This window comes from Eulemur rufifrons, chromosome 20 (genome assembly GCF_041146395.1).
Source record: "Eulemur rufifrons isolate Redbay chromosome 20, OSU_ERuf_1, whole genome shotgun sequence".
Lineage (NCBI taxonomy): Eukaryota > Metazoa > Chordata > Mammalia > Primates > Lemuridae > Eulemur > Eulemur rufifrons.
This window is the reverse complement of record NC_091002.1, coordinates 21,686,210-21,710,713: the sequence shown is the minus strand read 5'-3', so window position 1 is coordinate 21,710,713 and position 24,504 is coordinate 21,686,210. Positions and strand designations below refer to the sequence as shown.

The 24,504-nt window shown below is 52.0% G+C and overlaps 1 protein-coding gene across 1 annotated transcript in view; it reads right to left on the bottom strand.

Annotated features, from left to right (window-relative positions):
• Positions 1 to 5,248: 5,248 nt before the first annotated feature.
• MTCL2 (microtubule crosslinking factor 2) overlaps positions 5,249 to 24,504 on the bottom strand; it is a 57,248-nt gene continuing 37,992 nt past the window's right edge. The window contains exons 6-15 of the mRNA XM_069495494.1: positions 23,910 to 24,050; positions 20,519 to 20,644; positions 19,060 to 19,290; positions 18,082 to 18,186; positions 16,945 to 17,112; positions 15,121 to 15,372; positions 11,896 to 11,967; positions 10,825 to 10,895; positions 8,213 to 9,563; positions 5,249 to 5,401 (exon numbers count right to left, since the gene is read on the bottom strand). Coding sequence (XP_069351595.1) covers positions 5,249 to 5,401; positions 8,213 to 9,563; positions 10,825 to 10,895; positions 11,896 to 11,967; positions 15,121 to 15,372; positions 16,945 to 17,112; positions 18,082 to 18,186; positions 19,060 to 19,290; positions 20,519 to 20,644; positions 23,910 to 24,050 — 2,670 coding nt within the window. The remainder of the gene's footprint in view (positions 5,402 to 8,212; positions 9,564 to 10,824; positions 10,896 to 11,895; positions 11,968 to 15,120; positions 15,373 to 16,944; positions 17,113 to 18,081; positions 18,187 to 19,059; positions 19,291 to 20,518; positions 20,645 to 23,909; positions 24,051 to 24,504) is intronic.

The window sequence follows — 24,504 nt, the reverse complement described above, 5'->3', positions numbered from 1 at the left end:
GGGGGTTACTGTTTGATGGGTAGAGTTTCAGTTTGGGATGATGAAAAAGTTCAGGAAATGGACAGTGGCCATGGTTACACAACATCACTAACGTACTTAAGGCCACTTAAAAATGTTTAAAGCAGGGTCAGGCGTGGCAGCTCATGCCTGTAATCCTATCGCTTTGGGAGGCCGAGGTGGGAGGATCACTTGAGGCCAGGAGTTCGAGACCAGCCTGGGCAACAGCGAGACCCTCTTCTCTACAAAATATAAACAAACCAGCTGGGAGTGATGGCACACACCTGTAGTACCAGCTACTCAAGAGGCTTGAGCCTGGGAGTTGGAGGTTGCAGTGAGCTACGATCACGCCACTTGCACTCCACTCCAGCCCTGGTGACAGAGCAAGACCCTGTCTAAAAACAAACAAACAAACAAACAAAAAGATCAAAATGGTGAATTTTTATGTTATGTGTATTTTCCACAATTTAAAAAAAAAGCAGGGGGAGGGACTGGTCCAGATTATGGTTTTCTTTCTATTCATGAAGACTAGTGAGTGGGGAGTGAAGGGAGTGTCAGCCCCCAGGGCCCGGGTACTGAGTGTGATCACTTTACTGTAGAACCTTATGCTTTTCCAAGAAGACTCGCAGGCACCGTATTGTGTTTGGTCCCCACCACAGCTACATGAGGTAGGACATCATACCCACTTGATAGCTGGGGAAACTGAGGCACAGACTAGCTACATGATCTGGCAAAGATCATTCAAGTTGGTGGCAGTTTATTATTTTTTTAAAATAAGTCACCTGGAAAGCATCCTTGCTTCTTAGGTTCACCTGCTGAAACACCAACTGGCTCAGAGGCCTTTGCAGAAAGGACACATGTTATAAATTAGTAGCAGAAGACTTTGTCTCCTGGGACAAACATGCTTGCTTCCCATGATTGGATGATGAGAATTATAAAATCTTGATGTGTTTCTCTTTTTACCATTGCTGCCAGGAACTCAAGAATAAAATTGAATTACATGATTATGGAAATTACATCAGATAGATGTGAAGAATAATTTGTTTTGCTTTTTGACTTTCTATTTTTGTTATCTTACTGAACCCTTACGACTAAGATTGTAAATGGCTCCTGATGCCTTTTGGAAATCCTTAGAGTAATTAAATCAGAGTTTGGTTGAGGACCCAGTCCCTTAAGTCCCAGCTCAGTGCTCTTTTTAAGATATAGCATTGTAGTTATTGGTTAAAAGAAAAATGGCCGTGAACACAAACGGTGTAGCCAATGGTGGTTAGGAGCCCCCTGAGAGAAGGCCGAGGTGGAGCCCAGGAATCTGCATTTTGAGCATGCCCTCAGAGGATTCTGATAAAGGGGGACCCCAGACCACCTTTTGGAACACACAGGTCTAGGAATCTGCAGTGGATTGTTTTCATGTCTGGGTTGACCAGTGGCATTCTCTGGGTGTCCTATATCCACATTAAGCCCCCCGTGGAGCAGTGGGTTTGCACAGCAAGCAGGACAGAGTTGGACTGGGGGATCCAGTAGACCCAAGTTCTCTTCTAACTTGATGACTTCCTAGTTGGGTGCCCTGCGGAGACCTGTACCTCAGCCCTGATCTGTGTCCTGCCCAGGCTGCCTCCCAGAGTTGTCCCCGAGAGCTCTGAGATGCAGTTTGGGGAAGCGACTTCTGAGTAGTGCAGTGCCTTGGGCGGGATGCGCAGGGGATTGTTACTATTAACAAAGAGGTATGGGAGCTGGGGGGTCTGACGAGGCTGGAAGTGGGGGACATTCTGGATGGGAGGGGAGAGGGAGGACACACCTGGACATTGGATGGGCACGAGGAGAAGAGGAGGGGTGATGACACCGTGAAAGGTACACGGGAGTGGGTGTCATGGAGCCATGTTGGCCTCCAGGTGCAAGAGGGTCAAGACTTTGGGCCCTCGACCTTGCCACCTGGAAAGCCAGCTGGTAGAAGAGTATCCCTGGGGACACCAAGGGGTGGAGCCCATTTTGAGTCCATAGAAAGCAAGACCTCTTGGAGGTCAGCCTTTGGTGGGGAAAGAACTGGGGGAAAGAGCTGGTGGGGGACAGGGAAGTGGATTTTGATAACTTGCACATGCAGGCCTAAGAGCCGAGGGTGCACCGAAGTAGTTCGATTTTCATTCCAATAAAGTCATCATTGCCCCTGGAAGGGTCTGATTTGCTTGTGGGAAGAGGTCAGACATAAGCAACGTTGAAGCTGCCCAGTTTAGGGTCAATTGTGCCAACTTGTCCCCCGTTTCCCCCCAACCAATTGGTGCCAACCCCAGGGACACCAGGGTTCCTTGGGACTTTGGTTGAAGAGAGAGTAGAGATGAGAAAAAGGGAAAGAAAGGAGGACGGGGAGGAGAGGAAGGAAGGGGCACAGTGGAAGGGGAGAAAGGGAAGAAGGGCAGCGTTCCTTCCTGGGACCCAGTCCTCCAGGGAATCCCCACTGTGGGTCAGGCAGTTTTTCTGCTTTGGGAATGTTACCAAGACTTAAAAGGCATTTGAAGAAACAAACAAACTTAGAAATTACATTCCAAAAGAGCAAAGAGTTTTTACAAACCAATCCCCCCACCCCAAAAAGGAAAACACAACCAGTTACCAAGTAAAATGCTAAAAACCAAACCAAACCAAACCAAACCAATATTTACATGTAACATTTTCAACCCCATCAAGCCCCACATCTAGAGGCTTCTGCAGGAACAGTGATGAGTGGCCTTGCACAGTGGCATGCAGGACGTAGAAACTGGGAGATCTGGAGACCCAGACAGTGGCTGGGGGCCAGGAAGCCTGGGTGCTGAGACAACGAAGATGGCAAGGACAATCTTAGATGAGGGAGACGGTAAGGCTGAGTGGGCCACAGGCCTCGGGGTTCAGGTCTCATGAGGATTTCTCCCCAAGGCCAGGAGTGAAGCCTCCCTGGCCCTCTGCAGCTCTGGGAGGTGGCAGAAGATCTCTGGTGGCTTGTGGCCTGGTGTGAGTCCCCTCACCTGGAGATAACCTTGGAGGGTCCCCCTGACCTCTTAGCTGGGAGCAGCAGCACCCCAGATGGGAAGTGGCCCACAGCTCTACTGGCCTGCCTACTCTGCCCACACACGCCACTATGCCAGGAGGATGCGGCTGGGACTGGCGTGACCCTGATGTTCAGCCTACAGGGAAGGGAGATGAAGGACTCGGGCAAGCTGGTCCAGGTGGTGCTGAAAGGGTGGGATGGGAACTAGTGGGAGGTGGGAGTACAGGAGCATCTTCTGAGTCCTGGGGGCAAACTCGCAAAGCTGCTGGCTTTTGGTCTTCCGGATGAGGAATTCTGCAGACAAGCCAATCCGTCCTGGTGTTTCCATTCTGGGTTCCCAGCCAGTTACAGGAGGGCAGCATGTCTCTGGGTGTGTGGGCGTGTATACAGCCCAAATGGGTCCATTGGCACAAGAGGGAGGAGCGTGAGGCCCTCCTCACCACACTGCAATGAGCCATGTTGCAATCCAACCAATGGCTCGGCAGCTCACACGGGATGTGGGGAAGGGCAGGCAGTGGAGCCGGGGCCGGGAGAAGAGCCGCAAAAGGCCACAGGCTAAGGAGAGAGGCTGGTGAAAAGGCTGACAGGCTGGTGAGAACCGAGGCAGGCTGGTAGATGCTCTCAGGTCCATGTGCAAAGCTGCAATAAACAACGTTCTCGAAGTTCAGTCCTGTTTTCCTGCGAGTTCTCACTTGGGGAACTTGGAGGGATCTCCATGCTCTTAACAGAGCCTTAGTAATCCACGTTGGACTCACAAAAAAAAAAAAAGTTTCAGAGGGAGGGAGGAAAAACAGAAGGGAAATGGAGAATGGGGAGTGGTGACATCAGTCCAGCCCTGCACCCTGTCAGCGGGTGTTTACAAACTGACTGCTGGGGCCGGGCAAGTACCAGGTGTGGAGTAACAAGTAGTGCTCTGAGGCCAAAAGGCCAGCAGTGCAGGGGAGCCAGCTGCAGGGCTCCCGCTCTGGCGAGGGGCCCTCCAAGGCTGACCAGGAGACCAGAGCGCGGTCTCCAACCCTGGCTGCTGAGTGGGCTTGTCCACATGAGGGACCCCACGCCTGTCCATGCTGTTAGACGGCCCACATTGTCCCAGTGGCAAGAATACGTGTCTTGACCTCCAATAAATTACCTTAGGGACTTTGGGGGTAAATTAAATTATTAAAATAAAGTAAACCACCTTAAATATTTATAATAAGAAAAATTCAAATAAACAATCTAGGCAAGAAATGTGTTTCCAGGCCCCAGTCTACTGCTGCGTCCTGGGCACTGGCCTCTCGGAGTTCTCCGTGGCCTGACCTGGCTGACTGGGAGTCTCCTGTGGGGAATATCTTTGTCCCCAGCAGCTGCAGGATGTAAACACAGTGGAGACACGGTGCCAGCGAAAGAGGCCCCGAGATCAAGGCAGTAGGCATTTAGGGATTTATCTATGCACCAGGTCTTAAGACTGACTCTATCTATTTCTGTCCTTATGAAGTCTCCTGGAAAGGTTGGGGCCCCCCGAGTCACCTTGGCAGGGGAGGCAATTCTAAAAGCTCCCCAACCCTGAGCCGTATACATTCCCACCTCATCTCCCAGGTCTTGCTGCATCCAGGCTGCAGGCAGAGAGATCCAGGGCTCCAGGATGCCCAAGCAGGCACTTGGCCCTGGCTGCAGCCCTATCATACCCCCCTGAGTCCCGGAAACCCAGGGCAGCGGGGCTGGGAGGAGGAGGTGGCGAAGGGAAGGAGGTGATGGTGACGATGCCCAGCCCAGCTCCACCAGGAGCCCCTCCTCGAGCCCTGCAGCAAAGCCTGTTCTTCTCAGTGGTGTCTCCTCCCCAGTGAAGGGGTGTGCGGTCAGCAGGGAACATCTCTCCCAGCCCTCTTCCTCAAGGGCATGGCCGGAAGTGTACCCTTCCCGGGCTCTTCCAAGAAGTGGGTGTGGGTAGAACCAGGCAAGGCTCTGCTTTAGGACTCAGGGACCGGCTCGCGACGGATCTCTCTGTTGGTGCTTCCAAATCCCAGTTTTTGTCTTTCTCCCACTCACTGCCTTCCCCTGGGAAGTTGGGGCTCACCCCCCAGCAGTCAGCAGGAGACCCCGCTTTACCTTGATGTGAAAGCTGCTCTTTGGCAGTGGTGTAGCTGCTGCCGCCTCCGGGGCTGGGTGATGCTGAGGGCGCAGCCCCTCGCCTCCTCTCTGCTGGCTCCCCCCTGCTATCCAGGGACGGGGCAGGTTGAGGCTGGGAGCTCTGCTGCTCTGTCACTCGCTGAGGGGGGGAGCCCTCTCCTCCCCGCCCCAGCTGGACTCTGAAGGGTGCAGCCTGCACTTGGAAGGAGAGTGGCGGACGGCAGAGCGGGACGGCCGGGCGAAGCAGGAGGTGAGAGACTGGGTGCTACAGTCACAAATGGCATCCTAGGAGGAGAGAGGCAAGAAGTCAGGAGCCAGGAGGCAGGTGCCACTGGGGGCCGGGTGGCCAGTCAGGCAAGGAATCTGGACTCGGCTGTGCCCATGGAAGGGCCTGCAGCCTTTCACTCAATCAATTTTTCTTTTTATTGCTTTTCTCCCATTAGAACAGTAACGGATGTTCATGATAATATACTCTGAACTGTACAGAGATGAGGGTGGACACTGCCCATGGTCCTACACGTCAAAGATAAATTCTCAACATATTGCACATACATACGTTTGCCAAAAGGACCTCATTCCCTACAGCTTATTTTGCAACTGCAAAACATGAGCACTTTTCTGTCACTATGTATGTCTTGATCTCCTTTTTTAAGGGCTTTATACCATTTTACTGAATGGAAATAATTTATTTACCCAATTCATTTTTTTTTTTTTTTTTTTTTGAGACAGAGTCTCGCTTTGTTGCCCGGGCTAGAGTGAGTGCCGTGGCATCAGTCTAGCTCACAGCAACCTCAAACTCCTGGACTTAAGCGATCCTACTGCCTCAGCCTCCCGAGTAGCTGGGATTACAGGCATGCGCCACCATGCCCGGCTAATTTTTTGTATATATATATTTTAGTTGTCCATATAATTTCTTTCTATTTTTAGTAGAGACGGGGTCTCACTCTTGCTCAGGCTGGTCTCGAACTCCTGACCTTGAGCGATCCACCCCCCTCGGCCTCCCAGAGTGCTAGGATTACAGGCGTGAGCCACCGCGCCCGGCCCCCAATTCATTTTTGATGTGCATTTGGGTAGTTTCTAATTTTTTACTATTACCATTAGACAGGAATAATGGTTAAAATTGCTGCTGCTGTAGAACCAGACTGCTTGGTTCAAATCCCAGCTCTTCCACTTAGAACTAAACCATTAGCTTGCCTAGTTCCCGAGCCTTCAGACCCAGACCGGAACTATACCATTGGATCTCCTGGGTTTCCAACTTGCTGACTTGCTCTGCAGTGCTAGGGACTTGCCAGACTCCATGATCACATGAGCTAATTCCTCGTAATAAATCTCTCCCTCTCCCCCCTGCTCTGTCTATAGATCCTATCGGTTCTGTTTCTCTAGAGAACCCTCCCTAATGTAATGGCTGTATTCAGTTTGTGAGAATTCAGGGAGCTATACTCTTACTGTATGCTCCGTATGAATATTAAATTTAAATGTAAAAGTTTATCAAAAATTACAAAAATAGAAATATTTTTTTAAACAACAGCCAGCTCTGGATCAGAGTATAGAAAAGTAGAGCACTCGCCACACACTACCAGAAGCTGGAGAAATCGGACAAACTCTTTTGAAAAACAATTTGGCAACATTTATCAAGTATCTTTAAAAAATTTATATTCTTTTACCCTATAATAATTTCTGCAACTCAAACCTCAGGAAATAATCTGAAATGTGGAGAAATGTTTTGGCACCAAGACGTTCACCACAACATTGTTTATAATAGAGAAAAACCAGAAACCGCCCAGGTGCACAGTAACAGGGAAGCTAACCTGAGGCAATCACAGCCCTTCTCACGTCTCTGCACCCCGACCTGTGCCCCCACCAAACCCACAGCAGGACACCTGGTACTGCCCTCAGTCACAGCTGACTGGACCAAAGGGGTACACACCTAACTCAAGCTGGACCGATCAGAGTTTCTTTATTCTAGAAAGGTGGAACTGGGACAGAGGGACCTGAGTCAGTCTCCTCTGGGTGCTCGAACTGGAAGATGTCATAAAACCAGAGCCAGAGAGCACATTTAGGAATAACATTAATCGGGTGTCGGGCAGATATGGCGGGGGAGGGGATGGGTGTATACATACATAATGAGTGTGATGCGCACCGTCTAGGGGATGGACATGCTTGAAGCTCTGATTCGGGGTGGGGGGCAAGGGCAATATACATAACCTAAACTTTTGTACCCCCATAACATGCGGAAATAAAAAAACAAACAAACAAAAAAACCCAGAGCCAGGACAGCCCACCCAGCCCCTGTGCAAATGCAACAGAGAGAGAGAAAGGAGAGGAGGAAAAGGACATCATAGAAAATGAAGTTCAAGGGAGAGGAGGAGGAGACAGGGAGAAGCTGCTGAGGCCTTCAGGTCCCTACTCTTGGGTTCCACAAGATACTCTGCCATCCTTCGGAGACCCTTCCTTCCCCTTCTGCAAAGCTAATCCATATGCATTTTTTTACTAATATTCAAATCCTCCCTAACTTATCAGAAATTGATATCAGGAGTGGGGTATGCAGCAAAAGGTCCTCAGAGACAATGTGAGCACTTAGGTGTGAAGTCCTGATGGGGAGGGGGAAGTGGTGTGCTGCTTAATGTTTAATAGCCAGTTTCCCAGGATTGAGGGGAGGAGCCCTGAGTTGTAGCGTTTGCCAATTTTTATAGTGTACATCCTCCCACTGTGGTAGGTCTCGAGGTACCAAGGTGATATTACTAAACAGAGATGCTTACGATTGGCTCTCACAAGCCAAGCCAGCTGGCTCCACACACCACTGGGCAACGGGAGAGCAGTGGGCACAGCACTTCCCTAGAGGGGATGCTGGCAATCTCTGGCGTGTGGTAGCAAAGCAGCTAGTTAAGCCATGCTCACTAATCTCTTGGTATTCAGACCACATGCCCATCACGTCTGTGTTGTTCCAGGTCTAGAACCTTTTAACCCCACCCCAGACCAGCATAAGGACTTTTTGAGACCCATAACCATATTCCCTGAGTTTAAAAACCAAAAGAGCTTGGACCTTATCGGCTAATCCCATCTCCCAAGAAAAAGGGCAGTCCCCCCACCACCTACCTCACTGGGAAGGACCAGGGCTCCGTCTCCATCCCGGAGGACACCATCCTTCCCCACCTGGGGGAGCATGGTGGGTCTGGCCTCCTCGCCACTGCCTGGCTTGGCCGCCTTCTTGTTCAGGATCCTGGCCACACCCTCTGGCTGATGGTAGCTGGCCGGGGAGAGGGGCTCTGGCTTCTTGGTGCTCTCCTCTCCTGCTGCCGAGGTGGGGCTGGGTGCCCGGCCACACACATTCCGGAAGAACTCCTGCACAATGCCATACTTGGGAGGCTCCGGCTTGGCCCGGGCCTCGGACATGCCCAGTTTCCAGACAGACTCCGTGCTCCCTGAGTGCTCCACCACACTAAAGAGGCTGGACAGTCCATCGTTGATGTTCCGTAACACAGGGCTGTCCCGCGTGGTGGTAGAGCGGGCCCAGGCCGAGCCATTCTGCTTGCCCTGGTGGAGGTTCCACAGGCTGCGGTCCTTGGTGCTGTCCAGCTTGGACACGGACCGCCTCTGGAGCTTTGGTGAGCCATACTTGGGTGAGCAGCAGGGCCGCTCGATGCGCGAATGGACCTTGTCCAGGGAGGAGGAGATCTGCTTGCTGCGCACGGACATGAGCGAGGAGCTGCGGGGTGACCAGCTCTTGCTGTGGAGGCTGCTGCGGGGTGGGTCAGTCTGCAGGCCCACGCTGACCGTGCGTATGGTCTGGGTGCCCACACTGGCCAGGCCCACTGTCTGGCTGGATGTGCTCTTCACCTTCCTCTCCAGCGAGCCTGAGCGCATGGCCTGGCGCACACAGTTGGTGATCTCCTTCATGTCGTCGCTCATGTTGCCCGACATCTCGAAGTCACGCAGAGCTGCTGGGAAGCCCGGCCCGGCTGCTGAGGGGCTGCCCCCCGAGCCTCCGTCCAGGCGCTGCCGTGAGAAGTTGCAGAGCCACCGGCCGTAGGAGCTCTCGGCCAGCCCATCAGCCTCGGCCGACTCTTTGGGCTTGGCTGTGGTGAAGAGGAAGCCGGGCTCGATGATGATCTTGCCCTCCTTGTCATGGACCACGGGGACGCCCAGGCGCCGGGCCACAGGGGGGCTGTAGTAGACGCGGATGCCCGTCTTGTCGGGAGCCGTGTAGCTGCGCTGCATCTGCCTCCCCGCGGGGTCCTGGCAGGCCAGGGTGCCCAGGCGGTTGCAGTCCCTTGGCGAGAGCCCCGGCTTTTCCTTGGCGTCTTTCTCGGGGTCCACCGGCTCCGTACTAACAAAGGAAAAGGCAGGGCTGTTGGGCAGCTTCTTGCCCCGGGCATCCCCGCCAGCAAGGTAGGGCGAACAGTCAAGCAAACTTTCAAACTCAGACATGGAAGAAACAGATTTGGTCCTGCGAAGGGCAGAGGAGGAAACATGGTATTAGGGGACATTAACATGCACTGAGCACCCACTCTGGTCTGCGCACGGCCCGAGGGCAGGGACCAGAACCATCTTGCCCACCTCTTGTAGCAGACGCCGTTGGTGCCCAGCCCCCATTTTCTCCACACTCTCTCCTACGTACCGCACCCCAAGCTGCCTGCTCTGAACACCTGCCTTTCCCTACCTGAGCGCTTTTTCTCTGCCTGTGGGTTCATGCTTGGCCTCCACATCGAAGCAGCAGGAACCAGCAGAGTTTATGCCCCGGCACACAGCCTTCAGTAAACGACAGGTGGGATTTGGTGAACGAGTATCCCGGGCTCCTTGCTCCTTGGGGGGCAGCTATGACTTGCATGTTCTACTCCGGCTCCTGAGTGAGACTGTGCTCCAGTTACCAATGGGGTAACTTGGTTGAAAGTCCTTTTACAGCTGCCTGTTCTCTTCCCGTCTCACTTCCAGGTGCTTTCTGAAATCCTCTCCAAGATAAACCATTTGCACTTAAATCCTTGTCTCTGTGTTTGCTTCTGTGGGAACCCAAACTAATGCACATGAAATGCCCAGCACAGACCTGGCACACGTGTTGCCTGGAGGACGGGAAGTGCCGGGCACTCTGATAACTCTAGGAGGAGCTCCTCTTATCCCCATGAGATGCAGATGTGAAGTGTTGCCCAAGGTCATGGAACTAGAAACGGCAGGGCTGGAATTCACACCTGGCCCTCCGACTCCAAGGCCCGTCCTCCTACCCGAGGCCTGCTTTGCTCCCGGGCTGCTCTGAAAGGCCCCTCCCATAGGGTTGTTTCCCTCTCTCCTTTCACTGGTTTCCTAACAGTGCAGATATGGTCCTTAGAGTCTTGGGGGTTCCTCCAGCCACACCACAGGCTGGAATTCAATACTCCTAGGAACGAATGTCCATCCTGACTCTCCTAACTCCAGAGACAAGACAAGGGATCCCGAGAGGAGCTAAACATGTCCTTTCCCAGCAAGGACATGCTGGACCTGCTTCCCATGCCCAGAAGCAAACAGACAATAAACTGCCGGCTGGAATTCCCACTGCCCTGGGCTTTCCAGCCCCTGAGTGGCTCGGCTTCCAGAGAAACCCCGTCGCCATGCTCTCCCAGCTCTGATGAGGTGCAGTGGTGGACTCCGGACGGGGAGAGGAGAGGGGCAAAGGGGTGGGGCAGGGGCGGGGCTGGGGCAGGGCTGGTGGGCAGAGCAGGAGACCCGCATGCCCGTACCTCTTTAAGCCGGTTCCCCCAAGCTCAACTTCAGAAACAGCCTCCTTGTCGTGGATCTTCTCACTGCATGTCTGTCAAGGAAGAGAGACAGGAAGGGTCAGTTCTGGCCACCAGAGCACTGAGGACAGGTGACAGGAGGCTAGTGTGGGAGCTGAGCCTGGACCTCAAAGCCTGATTCTCCTCAGCTGTAGGGCAGGATTGGTGTCATCAATGATCTCAAATGCCCACTGGGCAGTTTCTGGCGGTGCTGCATCTAACTCCCCCACCAGAATTGCGTCATCCAGGCTGGGCCAATCAGAGCTCCAAAAGTGACCCCCAAGGAAAGACAGACCATTCTTACTCTAAATGTGGTGGCAGCAACAAAGCACTCAGTGGCCCACTGTTCAGTTGGCACTGACAGCCACAACCTGACAGCTACTGCTCTGGGCTTGTCCCACCCTGGTTCCAGAGACAGTCCCCTGGGACCCAGTTTCCTGAACTGCATCCCCAGTCCACTTGAGCCCCCAGTAAAATCCTCTCCTGCCTCAGTTCCCCGGAATCAGTGTTTGTTTGCAGCCAAGTCTCCTGACTGACGCACCACTTCCACAGGCCATCATAGGATGGAATGGAGTGATGCAAAGGGCCTGTGGTTCACTGTTTGGTTATGCAGTGTGTTGCTATGTGACAATTCACACCTTAGGCATATGTGCAAACTCCACCAATGGGACCTTATTGATCTTCACACCCAGGACTAGGCTAAGGCAGAAAATGCAATTCTCATTTACCAAAGAGACAACTGGGGCTCAGAGAGGGAGAGTGACTTATCCAAGATCACACAGCTACTTAGGGGCCTTGCTTTTCATAGGGCACAACTGAAACCAAGAGAGGTCAAAGGTTTCTCCCAGACGTGGAAGGATGGCATTGTCAGAGGACCCTTCCCACGTCCCAAACCACAGGCAGGAACCATGTGGGCGAGACCCCAGGGCTGAGGAGCCCAAGGCCCGAGGGCATGGCCCTATGGGATAGGGTTAGCATCCTCCTGTCACGTCCCCCTACAAGCAGGGAACTTTCCAGTGCAACTGCCCTACTCACCTCTTTCCAGCTGTTGTCCTGCTTCTCCAGGTCCGAGTGTTTCAGGACCCAGGGGTCGGCAGCCTTCTGCAGCTGGAGAAGGACAAAGGGGGTCGGTCAGTGGCAGGCAAAGCTGGTCAGCGGGGTCCCGCTCAGAGCAGGGCCACTCCCTAGGCTCTACTCTGCAGCTCAGAGGACCCGCATCATGGGATCGGGGCCATCTTCTCAGTGGGTGGCAGCTCTGAGCCACCCACAGGTGGATTGGAAAATGATAATAAAAGCAACTACTTGCGAGTATCCTTCTAAATGTCACTGTATCTAATGTAGTAGCAGCTGTTATTACCATGTTCATTCATGCTACAGTTCAGGGAACAGAGCAGCTAAGGAGCAGCTAGAGCACATCAGGTGGCAAAGACAAGACCCAGGTGCCCCCACTGCTCCACCTGCGGTGGCGGTCACCAATGGATCCCAGCACTCTCCCCACTGGGCCTGGAGGTGGCCGGCGGTTGCCTCCCCTCCTGGAGCTTCACCACGTCCAGGTGGCATGGGACGGAACCCACTTAGAACGTGCACATTAGCTAACTGAATCTTCACAGCAGCCGTATATGGTAGATGTTACCATACTATGGTTGTTTCCATGTCACAGATGAGAGGATCGAGACTGAGAGAAGAGGAGGAACTTGCCAACGTCAGGCCGCTGAATGAGTTGCAATGATAGCAACACTAGTGTAGCAGATCCTGTGGTTTGGTGGCCTCACCTGTGCCATCTGGTGCCGCAACCTCCTTGAAGGATTATCCTGGGCAACTGGAACCCAGTCACTGCCAGTGACAGACAAGAATAGGGGTCCAAAAGGCTGGCCCGGAAGCCAATCCCTTGCCCTAAGGTGGACCAACTGTGGGATGGTGTACTGTCTACACCCCTGAGCTTGTCATGGGATCAGGCTGAGGGCAGGTTTTGCTGGAAAGCGTGCCCTTGCTTGGTTTCCCCTTCCCTGCCCTGGCTTCCTCCATCCCTTAACGAATCACACACACGGTAACCGGCCCATCTTGGTTTGCCCAGGACTTTCTCAGTGTTAGCACTGAAAGTGCCACGTCCCAGAAAACCCTCAGTTCTGAAGAAACTGGGAGGCTGTGGCTGGGATTGTCCCAGGGTTAAGAGTGAAAGTCCAGGAAACACCCTCAGTCCCGGGCAAACCAGAACAGGTCGGTCACCTTCCTTGCACACTTGAATCTACGTCTCAGGCTTGGCTTCTTAGGAACCCAACACAAGACCAGAGGGATTATGGGCAACAACAAAAATCACACTAATGTGAAGGAACAGAAACGACAGATGAAGGCCACAGAATCAAAGCAAGACCCAACCAGGGGCGGGCCCAGGAGCACCCGAATCATCCCGAAGTGTTCTTGTGGCCATCTCCCTTCATTCCCATAGCTGCCCTGTGAGATGAGGTCACGTACAGTCACCCTCGTGAGATGAGGCCCAGAGATCAGAGGTGACCTGGCTGGTGCCGTACCTGGCAGAGCCAGGTAGGGACTGGGGACTCCTGCTCAGAAGCTCTTTCCCACCAGCCACTCTGCCTGTGCTGTCGCCTGGCTGTGTAACTGCCAGTCCAGTTTGGAGAAGCTGCTTTGGGGGACCTGGTTTGCAGTGCAGGAGGCAGAGGAATGTCAGAGAGACACAGGAGGCTGGAGCTAGAGGGCCAGCACGTCCCACGCAAGATCCCCTCACGTGGAAACGAGAGCGGGACGTGGAATCTGTGCCCTGACGAGCCGGCAGGACCTGCTTGTGGGCTGGGATGTGTTTCCCCAGGTATGATGTGGAGCTTGTCTCATAATTTCAAAATCATTTTAGAAACATTTTGTTGTGCATACAATACAAAGGAGTAATTCTTTTACACACAGGAACGTGGTTTGATGGTGCACACAGAAGCATCGGATCTACTTTCCACGTGGGACGTGGACTGTTTTGTGATTTGTCTGTCACCCAGCCATCCGGCAGGGCACTCATCAAGCAGAGGGGGCAGGGCCCAGGACCAGGCCCCGTCCTGATCTGGGAGGTCTGCCAGATTCTCATCCTGTCCCTTACTCACTTCATGACCTTGGGCAAGTCACTTTGCCTCAGTTTCCTCATCTTTAAAAGGGGTTTAGATACTGTGACCTTGCAGGGCCACTGGAGGACTAGAGATAACATTAGAAAGAAGAAACATAAATGATCGATAAACTCATGAAAAGATGCTCACCTTCACTAGAAATCAGAGAAATGAAAATTAAAACAATGATATATTAATAGCACTTTACATCCTGAGCTAGACAGACATTTCAAAGACTGGCAGTTACAAGACCAGGCAAAGATAAAGCAAAACAGGCCCTCCTCCCTATGTGGCTGGTGGGAGTGTAACTGGGCAAAGCCTTTCTGGCCTGTGGTTTGACAGTTTTCATCAACTATAAGTGCACACGCCCTTGACCACAGTAATTTCACTTCCAGGAATCTATCCTTCCAAAATATTTATGCACATGCAGAAAAACATGTGTGGAGATGTTCACTGAGGCACAACTATTTTTCTTTTCTTTTTTTTCTTTTTGTTTATTTTTTGAGACAGAGTCTCGCTCTATTGCCCGGGCTAGAGTGAGTGCCGTGGCGTCAGCCTAGCTCACAGCAACCTCAAACTCCTGGGCTTAAGCAATCCTCCTGCCTCAGCCTCCCGAGTAGCTGGGACTACAGGCATGCGTCACCATGCCCGGCTAATTTTTTTCTATACATTTTTAGCTGTCCAGTTAATTTCTTTCTATTTTTAGTAGAGATAGGGTCTCACTCTTGCTCAGGCTGGTCTGGAACTCCTGACCTCGAGCAATCCACCCACCTCAGCCTCCCAGAGTGCTAGGATGACAGGCGTGAGCCACCAGGCCTGGACTCCAATTTTCCCATGGGAACCACTCTTAGTTCCTCCCTCCTGGATCTTGGGTTTTGGTAGGCTCCAAGGGTGAGCACATGACTCACACTTGGCCAGTCAGAGCCTCACAGAAATGGACCTCTATCTGTTGTGACCGCTAAGCTGTAAGACATGGGCATGAAACTAACAGTGGCCATATTTGAGGATAGCTTAAGAGTAAAGCTAACATAGAGGAAAGCACACTTGAGCAACAGAGTCAGAGAGAAAGACCTGGTTCCTACTGCATTCTCTAAGCACCTGGATCCAGCTATACCTGAAGGAGAACCTACATCTGGGGGTAGCGGGGAGGCCTCACCTGACTCAGGCGGTTCTGCAGCTCCTTCACCTGCTGTTCCACCTGCTGCTTCTCACCCTGCAGCCGCTCTACCAGTTGCAGCTTTTCCTGGCTCCAGTTGCGCTCGCTGATCTGCAACTGCCGCGTGAGCTCCATGACAGCGCTGTAGGACTCAGCCAGGAGGTGCTGCTGCTCCTCACGCTCCCTCTGTAGGGCTGCCTTCCAGTCGGGCCCTGCCCTCTCTCCGGCTCCCTTGCCAGCCTTCAGCTCCATCTGCGGAAAGAAGTAGACGGGGCAGCTGGCACCAGGAGGCCCTTCCTCTCTGCCCTCCTCCCGCCTTCCCTCCTGGGTGCCAGCAGGAGGCAGGGGCCAGAGGTCTCCTGGGAAGACCCTTCAGCTGGTAAGCCTTCACTGATCTCCTCACTCAGAACTAACCCTCCTCACAGCTAGGGTTTGCAAAGCACTTTCTCCAAGCCAAACTCTGTGCTGCCGCTTTTCAGGTGTTATGTCAGTATCCTTGTGGAGGCTCTGCAAGAACTAGCATCACCCATATCTTACAGAGGAGGAAGAGGTTCAAAGGGGTTGTTTGTCCCAGGTCACACAGCAACGACATGGCAGAGGTTCCCAGTTATTGTTTCTCATGATAGTTCATCAACTCTTAGCCGCAGTGTGGGCTTTGGGTAATGGGTGACATGTTATTTATATATGTCCCCTCTTAGAGAGCTGGGGCTTCACCTTATCTCCCACAGGCCCTGCATGGGGACACGTACACACAGTCATGTGACATGTGTGTGCAGGAATCACCCCAGCATGATGGCTTTCTTGGCCCCAGACCTCAGGGTAGCAAGAAGGAAACATATAACCTAAAGACTCAATGTCCCCCACATACCCCTGGCTGTGGTCCAGGAAACCAGCCTCCACAGGCCGGTCAGGTTCTAGGGGGAGGATCGCCTGGAATGGCTGGGTTTGGGGGGCAGTGGGAGCAGTGGCCACAGTGGAATGTGCAGACGGGCAGGAGTTGTGAGATCAGCAGGGGAGACAGCGGCCCCAGGAAGAAGCCAGCAGTCCACGAGCACTGGGAAGATGGTGGAATCGGGTCATGGGAAGCCAAGAGGGGCAGAGGTTTGGGGAGCAAGGACTCGTCTGCCACTTACTAGCCAGGAGACACCGGGAGGAAACTTAACCCCTCTGTGCCTATTCTGTCATTTGTCCAGTGGAAATCATCACAGCGCCACCTCGCAGGGGCAGGTGGTGCCGGGAAGGCAGCCTGCACCACAGAGCTGGGGGGCTGGAGCTCTCTCTGAGTGGAGGAAGCCACCCGCTCACTTTCCAGACCAGAGGCGGGCAGCAACCTGCCCCCAGGCACACAGCAGACCCCAAACTCCCAGAGCGCCTGGTTAAGACTCCTCTGGTCAGGCGGGGTTGTTGAAGGGGAGGCCCCCAGCCTTGGTGGAGGGAGCAAACCTGGGCCAGGTCGCAGGGTTAAGGGGACCCTACAAGGACAGCCCAGGCAGTGGGAAGGGCATCACCAGGTGCAGACAGGCATTTAAGCATGCTGGCCTCACTTGTGAGCCCAGGTGCCACAGAGGGGCCTGTGACACTCCGTGCCTCTTTGTCAATCCCCTGCCTTCCTTCCCTGCTCCAGTGACTCCTTCTCCCCTCTGTTTCTGGTACCCTTGCTGTGTGATTCGAGGCAAGCCTCTTGCCCTCTCTGGGCAGCAAGGCAAAGTCAGGGGGTTCCTATGCCTCCAAGACCATGGCTTGGGCAGCCTACTCCCAGATCCTACACCTGAAGGCTTGGCTGACAGCAAGGGGGCAGATGTCTCTGACAGGTGGGGGCCTCACCTGGGTGGCATGGCCTTTGAGCTCTGCCCGCTCCGTCTCCCAGGTGGCCTTGGCCTTGGCAAACTGTTGCTGAAGCTCCGTCAGACCACGGCGTTCATCCCGGAGCAGCCAGCATAGCTCCTTCAGCGTTACCTTCATGTCGGCCAGGGTCTTGATGTACTCATTGGGCTATAGACAGGGGCAAGGCGGGTCAGAGGAGCGGAGCCTGGGCTCAGAGAACTCACTAGAAGTCCAGCTTGGGACTCTCCCAGGCCTTGGGCAAGTCCCGTGACCTCTCTAGGTCATCTCACCCATAAGATGGGGATAACAAGCCCAGCCCTGGCCATCTCCTAGGCTGATGTGAGTCCCAAACCCGATATAAACAGAAAATCTTGCAGTTACAGTAATAATTATTCAGCCTGAATCTGAGCTGAGTAATCCAACTGCTTCGAGACTCTGCAGCGTTAGGCCGTGTCTTTCTCTTTGCTCAGGGTCTGCCTCTCTGACCCGCTGCAGGCCAGAGGCGATGTCTGATCCAGGGAGCCTCCCTAACCACATCTGACTCAGTCCCAAATCTCTCCTGGGCCCACGACCTCATTTCCCACCCACACCCCAGCTCGAGTGTGTGACCCTGGGATCCTGAGCCCCCGCTCTCTCTGATCTAGGGCTTGATTTGAGAGCTCCTGACCCCAGGCCACAAGGCTCCTCTTCATATGACCCTAGCCTGATGGCCTCACCCCCGCTACGTACATCCTGAGCCACATCCAGTCCCAGCATACCTTGCCACACCTCTGTGCACACAGTTCTCTGGGTCCACAGTGGTCTTCACCTCATTCTCTATCAGACAAGCTCCTATTGATCCTTCAAACCCACTACGTACAGCCCCTCCTCTGTGATACGGTCCCCTATTCTCCAAGTAGAATTATTTGCTCTCTCATCTGTGGCCCACAGTCCATCATCTGGCACTCTGTCACTGCCCTGGGATGACTTATATACCCCATAGCACTGAGCATCTGGGAGCAAGTGACCAAGCGATAACCCTGCACAGCACGGGTGCCCAGTGCAGGGCCAGGGCCAGAGAAGGCAGCAGGAAGTGATCAGTAGATGGACAAAGGAACGAGTGGACAGAACAGGACTGGGAAAGGGCTGAGAACGCACCGTGTTCTGGGTCCAGCTGTCCCCTGTGCAGGCCTTGTTATCAGAATGCTGAGCGTTGATCTCCTCTTCCTCCATCAGCAGGTACAGCTCCTTCATGCTGTTTACCTATATTTTTAAAAACCACACTCAACAGGAGGTGGGAGGACGTCATATCTGGGGCTGCAGTAGCCCAGACAGAAGGGGCTGCACAGCCAGGCAGGCAGGATGCACAGAGGCCCAGCACTGATTCCCCACATCTTAACTTCGGCCCTCGCACTGTGTAGGCCGAGGTGCATCGCCTCTCGGGGCATTGAATATAAATATGTATCTGTACATAATACAATTTTACAACTGGATTATTTTTCTTTTTTTGAGACAGGATCTCACTCTGTTGCCCAAACTGGAGTGCAATTGCATGATCATAGCTCACTGTTACCTTCAACTCCTAGGGCTCAAGTGATCCTCCTGCCTCAGCCTCTCAAGTAGCTGGGACTACAGGCGCTCACAACCATGCCGAGCTGATTTTTGTTTTTGTTTTTGGTAAAGACCGGGGGTAGGGTCTTGCTATATTGCCCAGGCTGGTCTCGAACTCTTACCCTCAAGCGATCCTCCCACCTTGGCCTCTCAAAGCACTAGGATTATAGAAGTCAGCTACCACACCCAACAAAACTAGATTATTAAATTCACCTAGATACTGCTGCCCGCTAAAGACCCTGTGTAAAAGACCAACCAGCCCCAAAGGACTTTCTCCTGCTGAGGCAGGACTGAGTCTGTCTTCCCCACTGTGGTGTACGCGCCACCTGCCACGTGCCCAGTAAAGGGGTGGTTTGCAACCAACAGACGCTGAATGAGCCCATGAATGCAGGGGAGGAAACCTGCAAACTGATGGCACAGATATGAGCCTCAGAGCTGTGTCAACACCAGCTGAGTGTCCCTTCCCTATCCCTTCCCCCGCCCTCCCCACCACAGTCTCAGTCCCAGGCCCGGGCTCCACCATACCTCAAGGAAGTCGTCCCCCTCGCTGGGTAAAACCTTGCCCTGCCGCCAGCGCTTGAGGAACCACCTGAGCTTCATGAAGAGCAGCAGGAAGTTGTGCTTGAACTGCTGGGACTCCTGCACCAGCATGTTCTTCTCCTGACTCCAGAATTTCTGCTCCAGCCTCCGCTGGAGGCTCAGACTCTGCAGCTCGAACTCCCGTCTCAGGAGCGCCCTCTGCTGGTCCTCCTTCAGCTGCAGGGGGACAAGAGCATGAGCAAGCCCGGCTCGCTGGCCACTACCCCACCCCATGCAGACCCCAGACAAGGACAGGCAGTTAAATCTGCGAGAGGCCTGTGGGTGAGAGGCCTGTGGGTGATCGCTGCCCGGGATCCCACCTCTAGCAGCTCATTCTACTGAAATAAGCACTGCCCTCTGCTCCTCCAGGGAAGGGAAGCTCATAAAAGCAGCAGTAGCCACAAGGACAATGGCTCTGTCTGCAAAAACCATGACATCATGTACTGAGCACTACTGGGCGCCCAGTGTTTCACATGAGCTTTCACATTCAGGGAGGAAGCGCCAGGGGTGAGTGATGATGGCAGGGAGGATGACTCACGTGGAGGACAAAGGGCATGCTGGGACTGAGGAAGGCTGACAAACATGCAAAGCCCTAGAAAGCAATGCGGTGTCATGGCCAAAAGGGACCTGGATTCCAGTCCCAGCCCCACTTTGCTCAGGATGTGCAACCCTGGGCAGAGCACCTTAGCTATCTGGGCATCAATCTCCCCATCTGTAAAATGGGGACACCTCATAGGGAAGGGCAAGAGGACTAAAGGACATAATGTGTGCAGAGTGCATTGCACAGACCTGGTATACAGTAAGGGCTTAATAAATGCTATTTCAGGATTTTTTTTTTTTTTTGGAGACACGGTCTTGCTAGAGTGAGATGACACCACTGCTAGAGTGCCATGGCATCATGATAGCTCACTGCAACCTCAACCTCCTGGGCTCAAGCAATCCTCCTGCCTCAGCCTCCCAAGTAGCTGGGACTACAGGCATGCGTCACCACACCTGGTTGATTTTTCCTATTTTTAGTAGAGACAGGGTCCTGCTCTTGCTCAGGCTGACCTCCAACTCCTGGCCTCAAGCGATCCTCCTGCCTCGGCTTCCCAGAGTGCTAGGATTACAGGTGTGAGCCACCATGCCCAGCCCTATTATCTTGATTAGCAGCCAATCCTAATGCGGGCACCATCTCATAGATGGGAAACTGAAGTCCTGAGAAAAAACAGGACTGGCTCAAGATCACATAGGCAGCCAGTGACAGGTACAGCCCAACACAGCTAATGCATAATCACAAGTGCAGTAACACCCCAGCAGAGCTGACATTCCTGCCTTCTGAGGACCCATGGATCCCCACGGCCTCTGCCTCCAGCTCAGAGAGGCTGCTGGAGTAGGTGCATGGAAGGCGTTGGGCACCACGCACCTGGATCATTTTCTGGTTGAAGTTGTCGGCCTCCTCCTTCCGTAGCTGCCGCTCCTGGGAGAGCTGTTCTTGCAAGCCCCGAAGGCTGTCATGGGCCTCAGCCAGCACCAGCTGCAGCTCCTTGATCTGGGGTGGGAACAGGGACACAGACAAGGAGGGAGAGAGAGGAGGAAGAGGACAGAAGCTGTGAGCTAAGGATCGGAGTGGTAGGGGGGCTACAGTAAATCAGACCCAAGACGCCCAGGTACAAATGAGGCACAGCCCACCTCTGTGGGCTGACATGACCATTAAATGAAACACTGCGTATCAAATCTAGCTATTGTTATCATTTTACCTTGATCATCGCTCTTTGAAATTTATGTGAAGAAAACAATATGCTGTGAAACCTAAGTTTGATTCACAAAGATATTCACGGTCTCATTGTTTATAACTGCAAAGTTTTAGAAACAACTTAGATAATAAATGACAGGGACTAAAGTGTGGTTAATGGGTCTATACATATGTAAAAATCCACTCAACTGTACACTTCAGGACAGCGTTTGGTTTTCTTTGAGACAGGGTCTCACTCTGTCACCCAGGCTAGGGTGCAATGGCACAATCACAGCTCACTGCAGCCCTGAACTCCTGGGCTCAAGTGATCTTCCTGCCTCAGCCTTCCAAAGTGCTGAGATAGGCATGAGCCACCCCGCCCAGCCACTGTCCTTTATTGTGTGTATATTATCATATCACATTTCAGTAGAAAGTAAAAAAACAAACAAAAAAAAAGACATATACTTCAACAGAAAAACAAATAAAGGACATGGACAAACACTAAATGTAAACAGTGGTTAACTACATGAAGACCTTGTAATGTTGACTTTCTTCTTTATATCTTTATACAGTGCTACACAGGGATCTTATAGTTATTTATTGTTTATAATGACTATGTAAAAAGATCTTAAGAAAAAGATAAAACTACATTTTGGAGGGAAACTGTGTTTTAAAAATTTGTAACTAAACAGGCAAAATTAATCTATTCGGGTAGAAGTACAGATGGTGACTAGAAGAGCACACAGGGACCTCCGGGGGCAGGTTCCGCTCTGTTTCTGGGTCTGGGTGCTAATTACCTAGGACTGTTTGGTTTGTAATAATTATTTGAGCTGTTGACTTAACAATATGAGCACTTTTCTGCATGTGTGTTATATCTGATAACATTTTTTTTTTAAGTATGTCAGGTAACAGAGGGAAATGTTTACACTATCATATTAACCAAGGGGAAAAAAGGGGCAGGGAAATGTCAGCCCCAACTCCTGCATAAAATCTTCCGAGGCATGGAAGATGTCCCTTTGTGAAAGAAAATAAACATTTATATCATATGGCCAATTATGTGATAATTTGGCAATGGAAGGCACGCTGACTTGAGGCATATCCTGTACACCTGTTTTGTATTAAAAATCCTTGCAGTTCACGCTCACGCCTGTAATGCTAGCACTCTGGGAGGCTGAGGCGGGTGGATCGTTTGAGCTCAAGAGTTCGAGACCAGCCTGAGCAAGAGCGAGACCCTGTCTCTACTAAAAAATAGAAAGAAATTAACCGGACAACTAAAAATATAAAGAAAAAATTAGCTGGGCATGGTGGCGCATGCCTGTAGTCCCAGCTACTCGGGAGGCTGAGGCAGTAGGATTGCTTGAGCCCAGGAGTTTGAGGTTGCTGTGAGCTAGGCTGACACCACGGCACTCTAGCCCGGGCAACAGAGTGAGACTCTGTCTCAAAAAAAAAAAAAAAAAAAATCCTTGCAGGCCAATGTCTTCCAGACATTAGCAATGGAGAGAGATGGAGGTGATCTCCTGAACTCAATCCCCCTTACAACTTTGCATTTTTTTGCTTTATCACCTATTTCATTTATTTTCTTACCAAGCTCTCTATCTTCTTTGTGTATATATTTTTTGCCCTTCTTTTCCTGTTTGCTCTGAGAAAATTATGTTCCTTCATGGAATGTGCTTGTCTTTGGATTGTCATCTGTCAAGGATGTGGAATGTGCTTGTCTTAGGATTGTCATCTGTCACACCTAGCCTGGGAGGTGCGCAGCCAATGTGCTGAATGAATGAGTGGACCAGACATTCATGGTTATATTGTATGGATCACAAGTCACACCAGCTTTAGATTTTTCGAATGCATAAATCAATGATCAAATATAAAAAAAAAAAAAATCCTTGCAGGGCTACCTACTGTGCTCTCTCTCTGGTATCCTCCTTGCCCTCAGTGTTCAACACGGGGCTGGGCAATTAAACTGCTCAATGAGGAGTGGCTGAATGCACACAGGAAGTTATTCTCTCTACAAAGGAGCCCACAGGCATAGGCCTATTTCCTTTCTCTCAGAAAATGAGATCTAAGTATTTCGTTTTCTTCTCTTTTTGCCATGGCTTTTAGGAAGCTCAGACCACCTAACTCAGTGAGTTTGACCCATCAGCCTCAGGGAAGTTTCTCCTCCCTACATGGTTATGGGCCGGCCTTCCTGGGACCAGAGTTGTCTTCCCAGGTACTCTCAGGACAAAAGGGTGCTCAGGCTGGGATACACACAGGACCCTCTATGGTGCAGGAGTCACGGGATACCCCACCCAGTCCACAGGAGCCTTTTCCAGCTTCGGGTTCATTCAGAGAAGCTGAGGAGAGGCTCAGTAGGCTTGGGAGGGGCTCAGAACCACCCAGAATTCCTCGAGGACCAGAGAATCCTACCAGTTCTATAGCCACCACTCACTCTAAGCCTCCCGTATTACAGACAAGGAAGCTGCGGCCAGAGGGGAGGAACATGTCCAAGGTCACACAGCCACTCAGATAGAGCTGAGACTTGAATTCAGGTCCACTGAGTCCCCGTGATGTATCATCATCATCATCATCATCATCGACATCCTCACCCAACATGGACCAGGCCTGAAGCTAAGGTTTTTTGTGTGTTTAATCTTTTCAACAACCTCATGAGGTACCTTCATTTTACAGGTAAGAAAACCAAGAATCAGAAATGATTCTCGGTGAAATGATTTATCCAAGATTTCACAGCCAGTGTAGAGTGGATTTAAACCCAAACAGCCTGAGTGTAGACACTGCTGCCCTCCTGCCACATAAATTAGTATTTCCATTAAATGATATAAATTATTAAATTACCAGATTTAATACAGAAAAAAAATCAATTTCTTCAGATGAGTTTATAAATTTCCTTCAATCAGGCCATGAGAATGGCTCAAACTTCCTTATTTCCCTTTTTGCCCTGGCTGCCAGGAAGCTTGGAACCAAATAGAATGCTCAAAACCCATTATCATCACCAGCTAAGATTCTCCATGCATCACCCTGTTTGGGGGAGGCCCTGGCCACTTTCCTCTTATCCAATCCTCTGCTTGCTCAGGCCTAGACCCACCTCAGAGGCGTAGGAATCATTGTCTTCAGCTCGGTAAGGTCTGAAGCTCCGGCCGGGGTCAGACTTGGAGTCCAAGTCACCATTGCGGAAGGGCTCTCGGATCCTGGGCTCCCATTCTGGCAGATCCCTGAAGTCAGGTGGCTATATCCGGAGGCACAGGCAGAAGAGACCAAAGATAACTATGGGGAGGGGACTGAATTGTGCCAGAAACAGCCCCCACCCCAGGCCTCCTGGCTCCATAAGAGGCTCTGACCACCTACCACCTCTGCAACCCAGACCCAGCCCTGGCTAAGGGCCCTGCTACCACTCAATGAATGTTTGCTGAGAGAATGCAGGTAACTGGTGAGTGAATACACTGATTTTGTGACTATCTTGTGCACAAACTTTCTGAGCCAGCCCCAACTGTCCTATCACACACATGGCCCCAGCTCATTCCTCCTTCCAGAATAACCAAGAGGTAGACTCAACATGGGGTAGTCTGCTTGCTTAAAAAAGCAAGATCAAGCCAGACCAACAGGACATGAGTTAAAAAAATTATGGCACAGTTCTGCGGTGTAGTTGTTAGAAAGAAAGAGCTAAATCTCTCTCTTTCTCT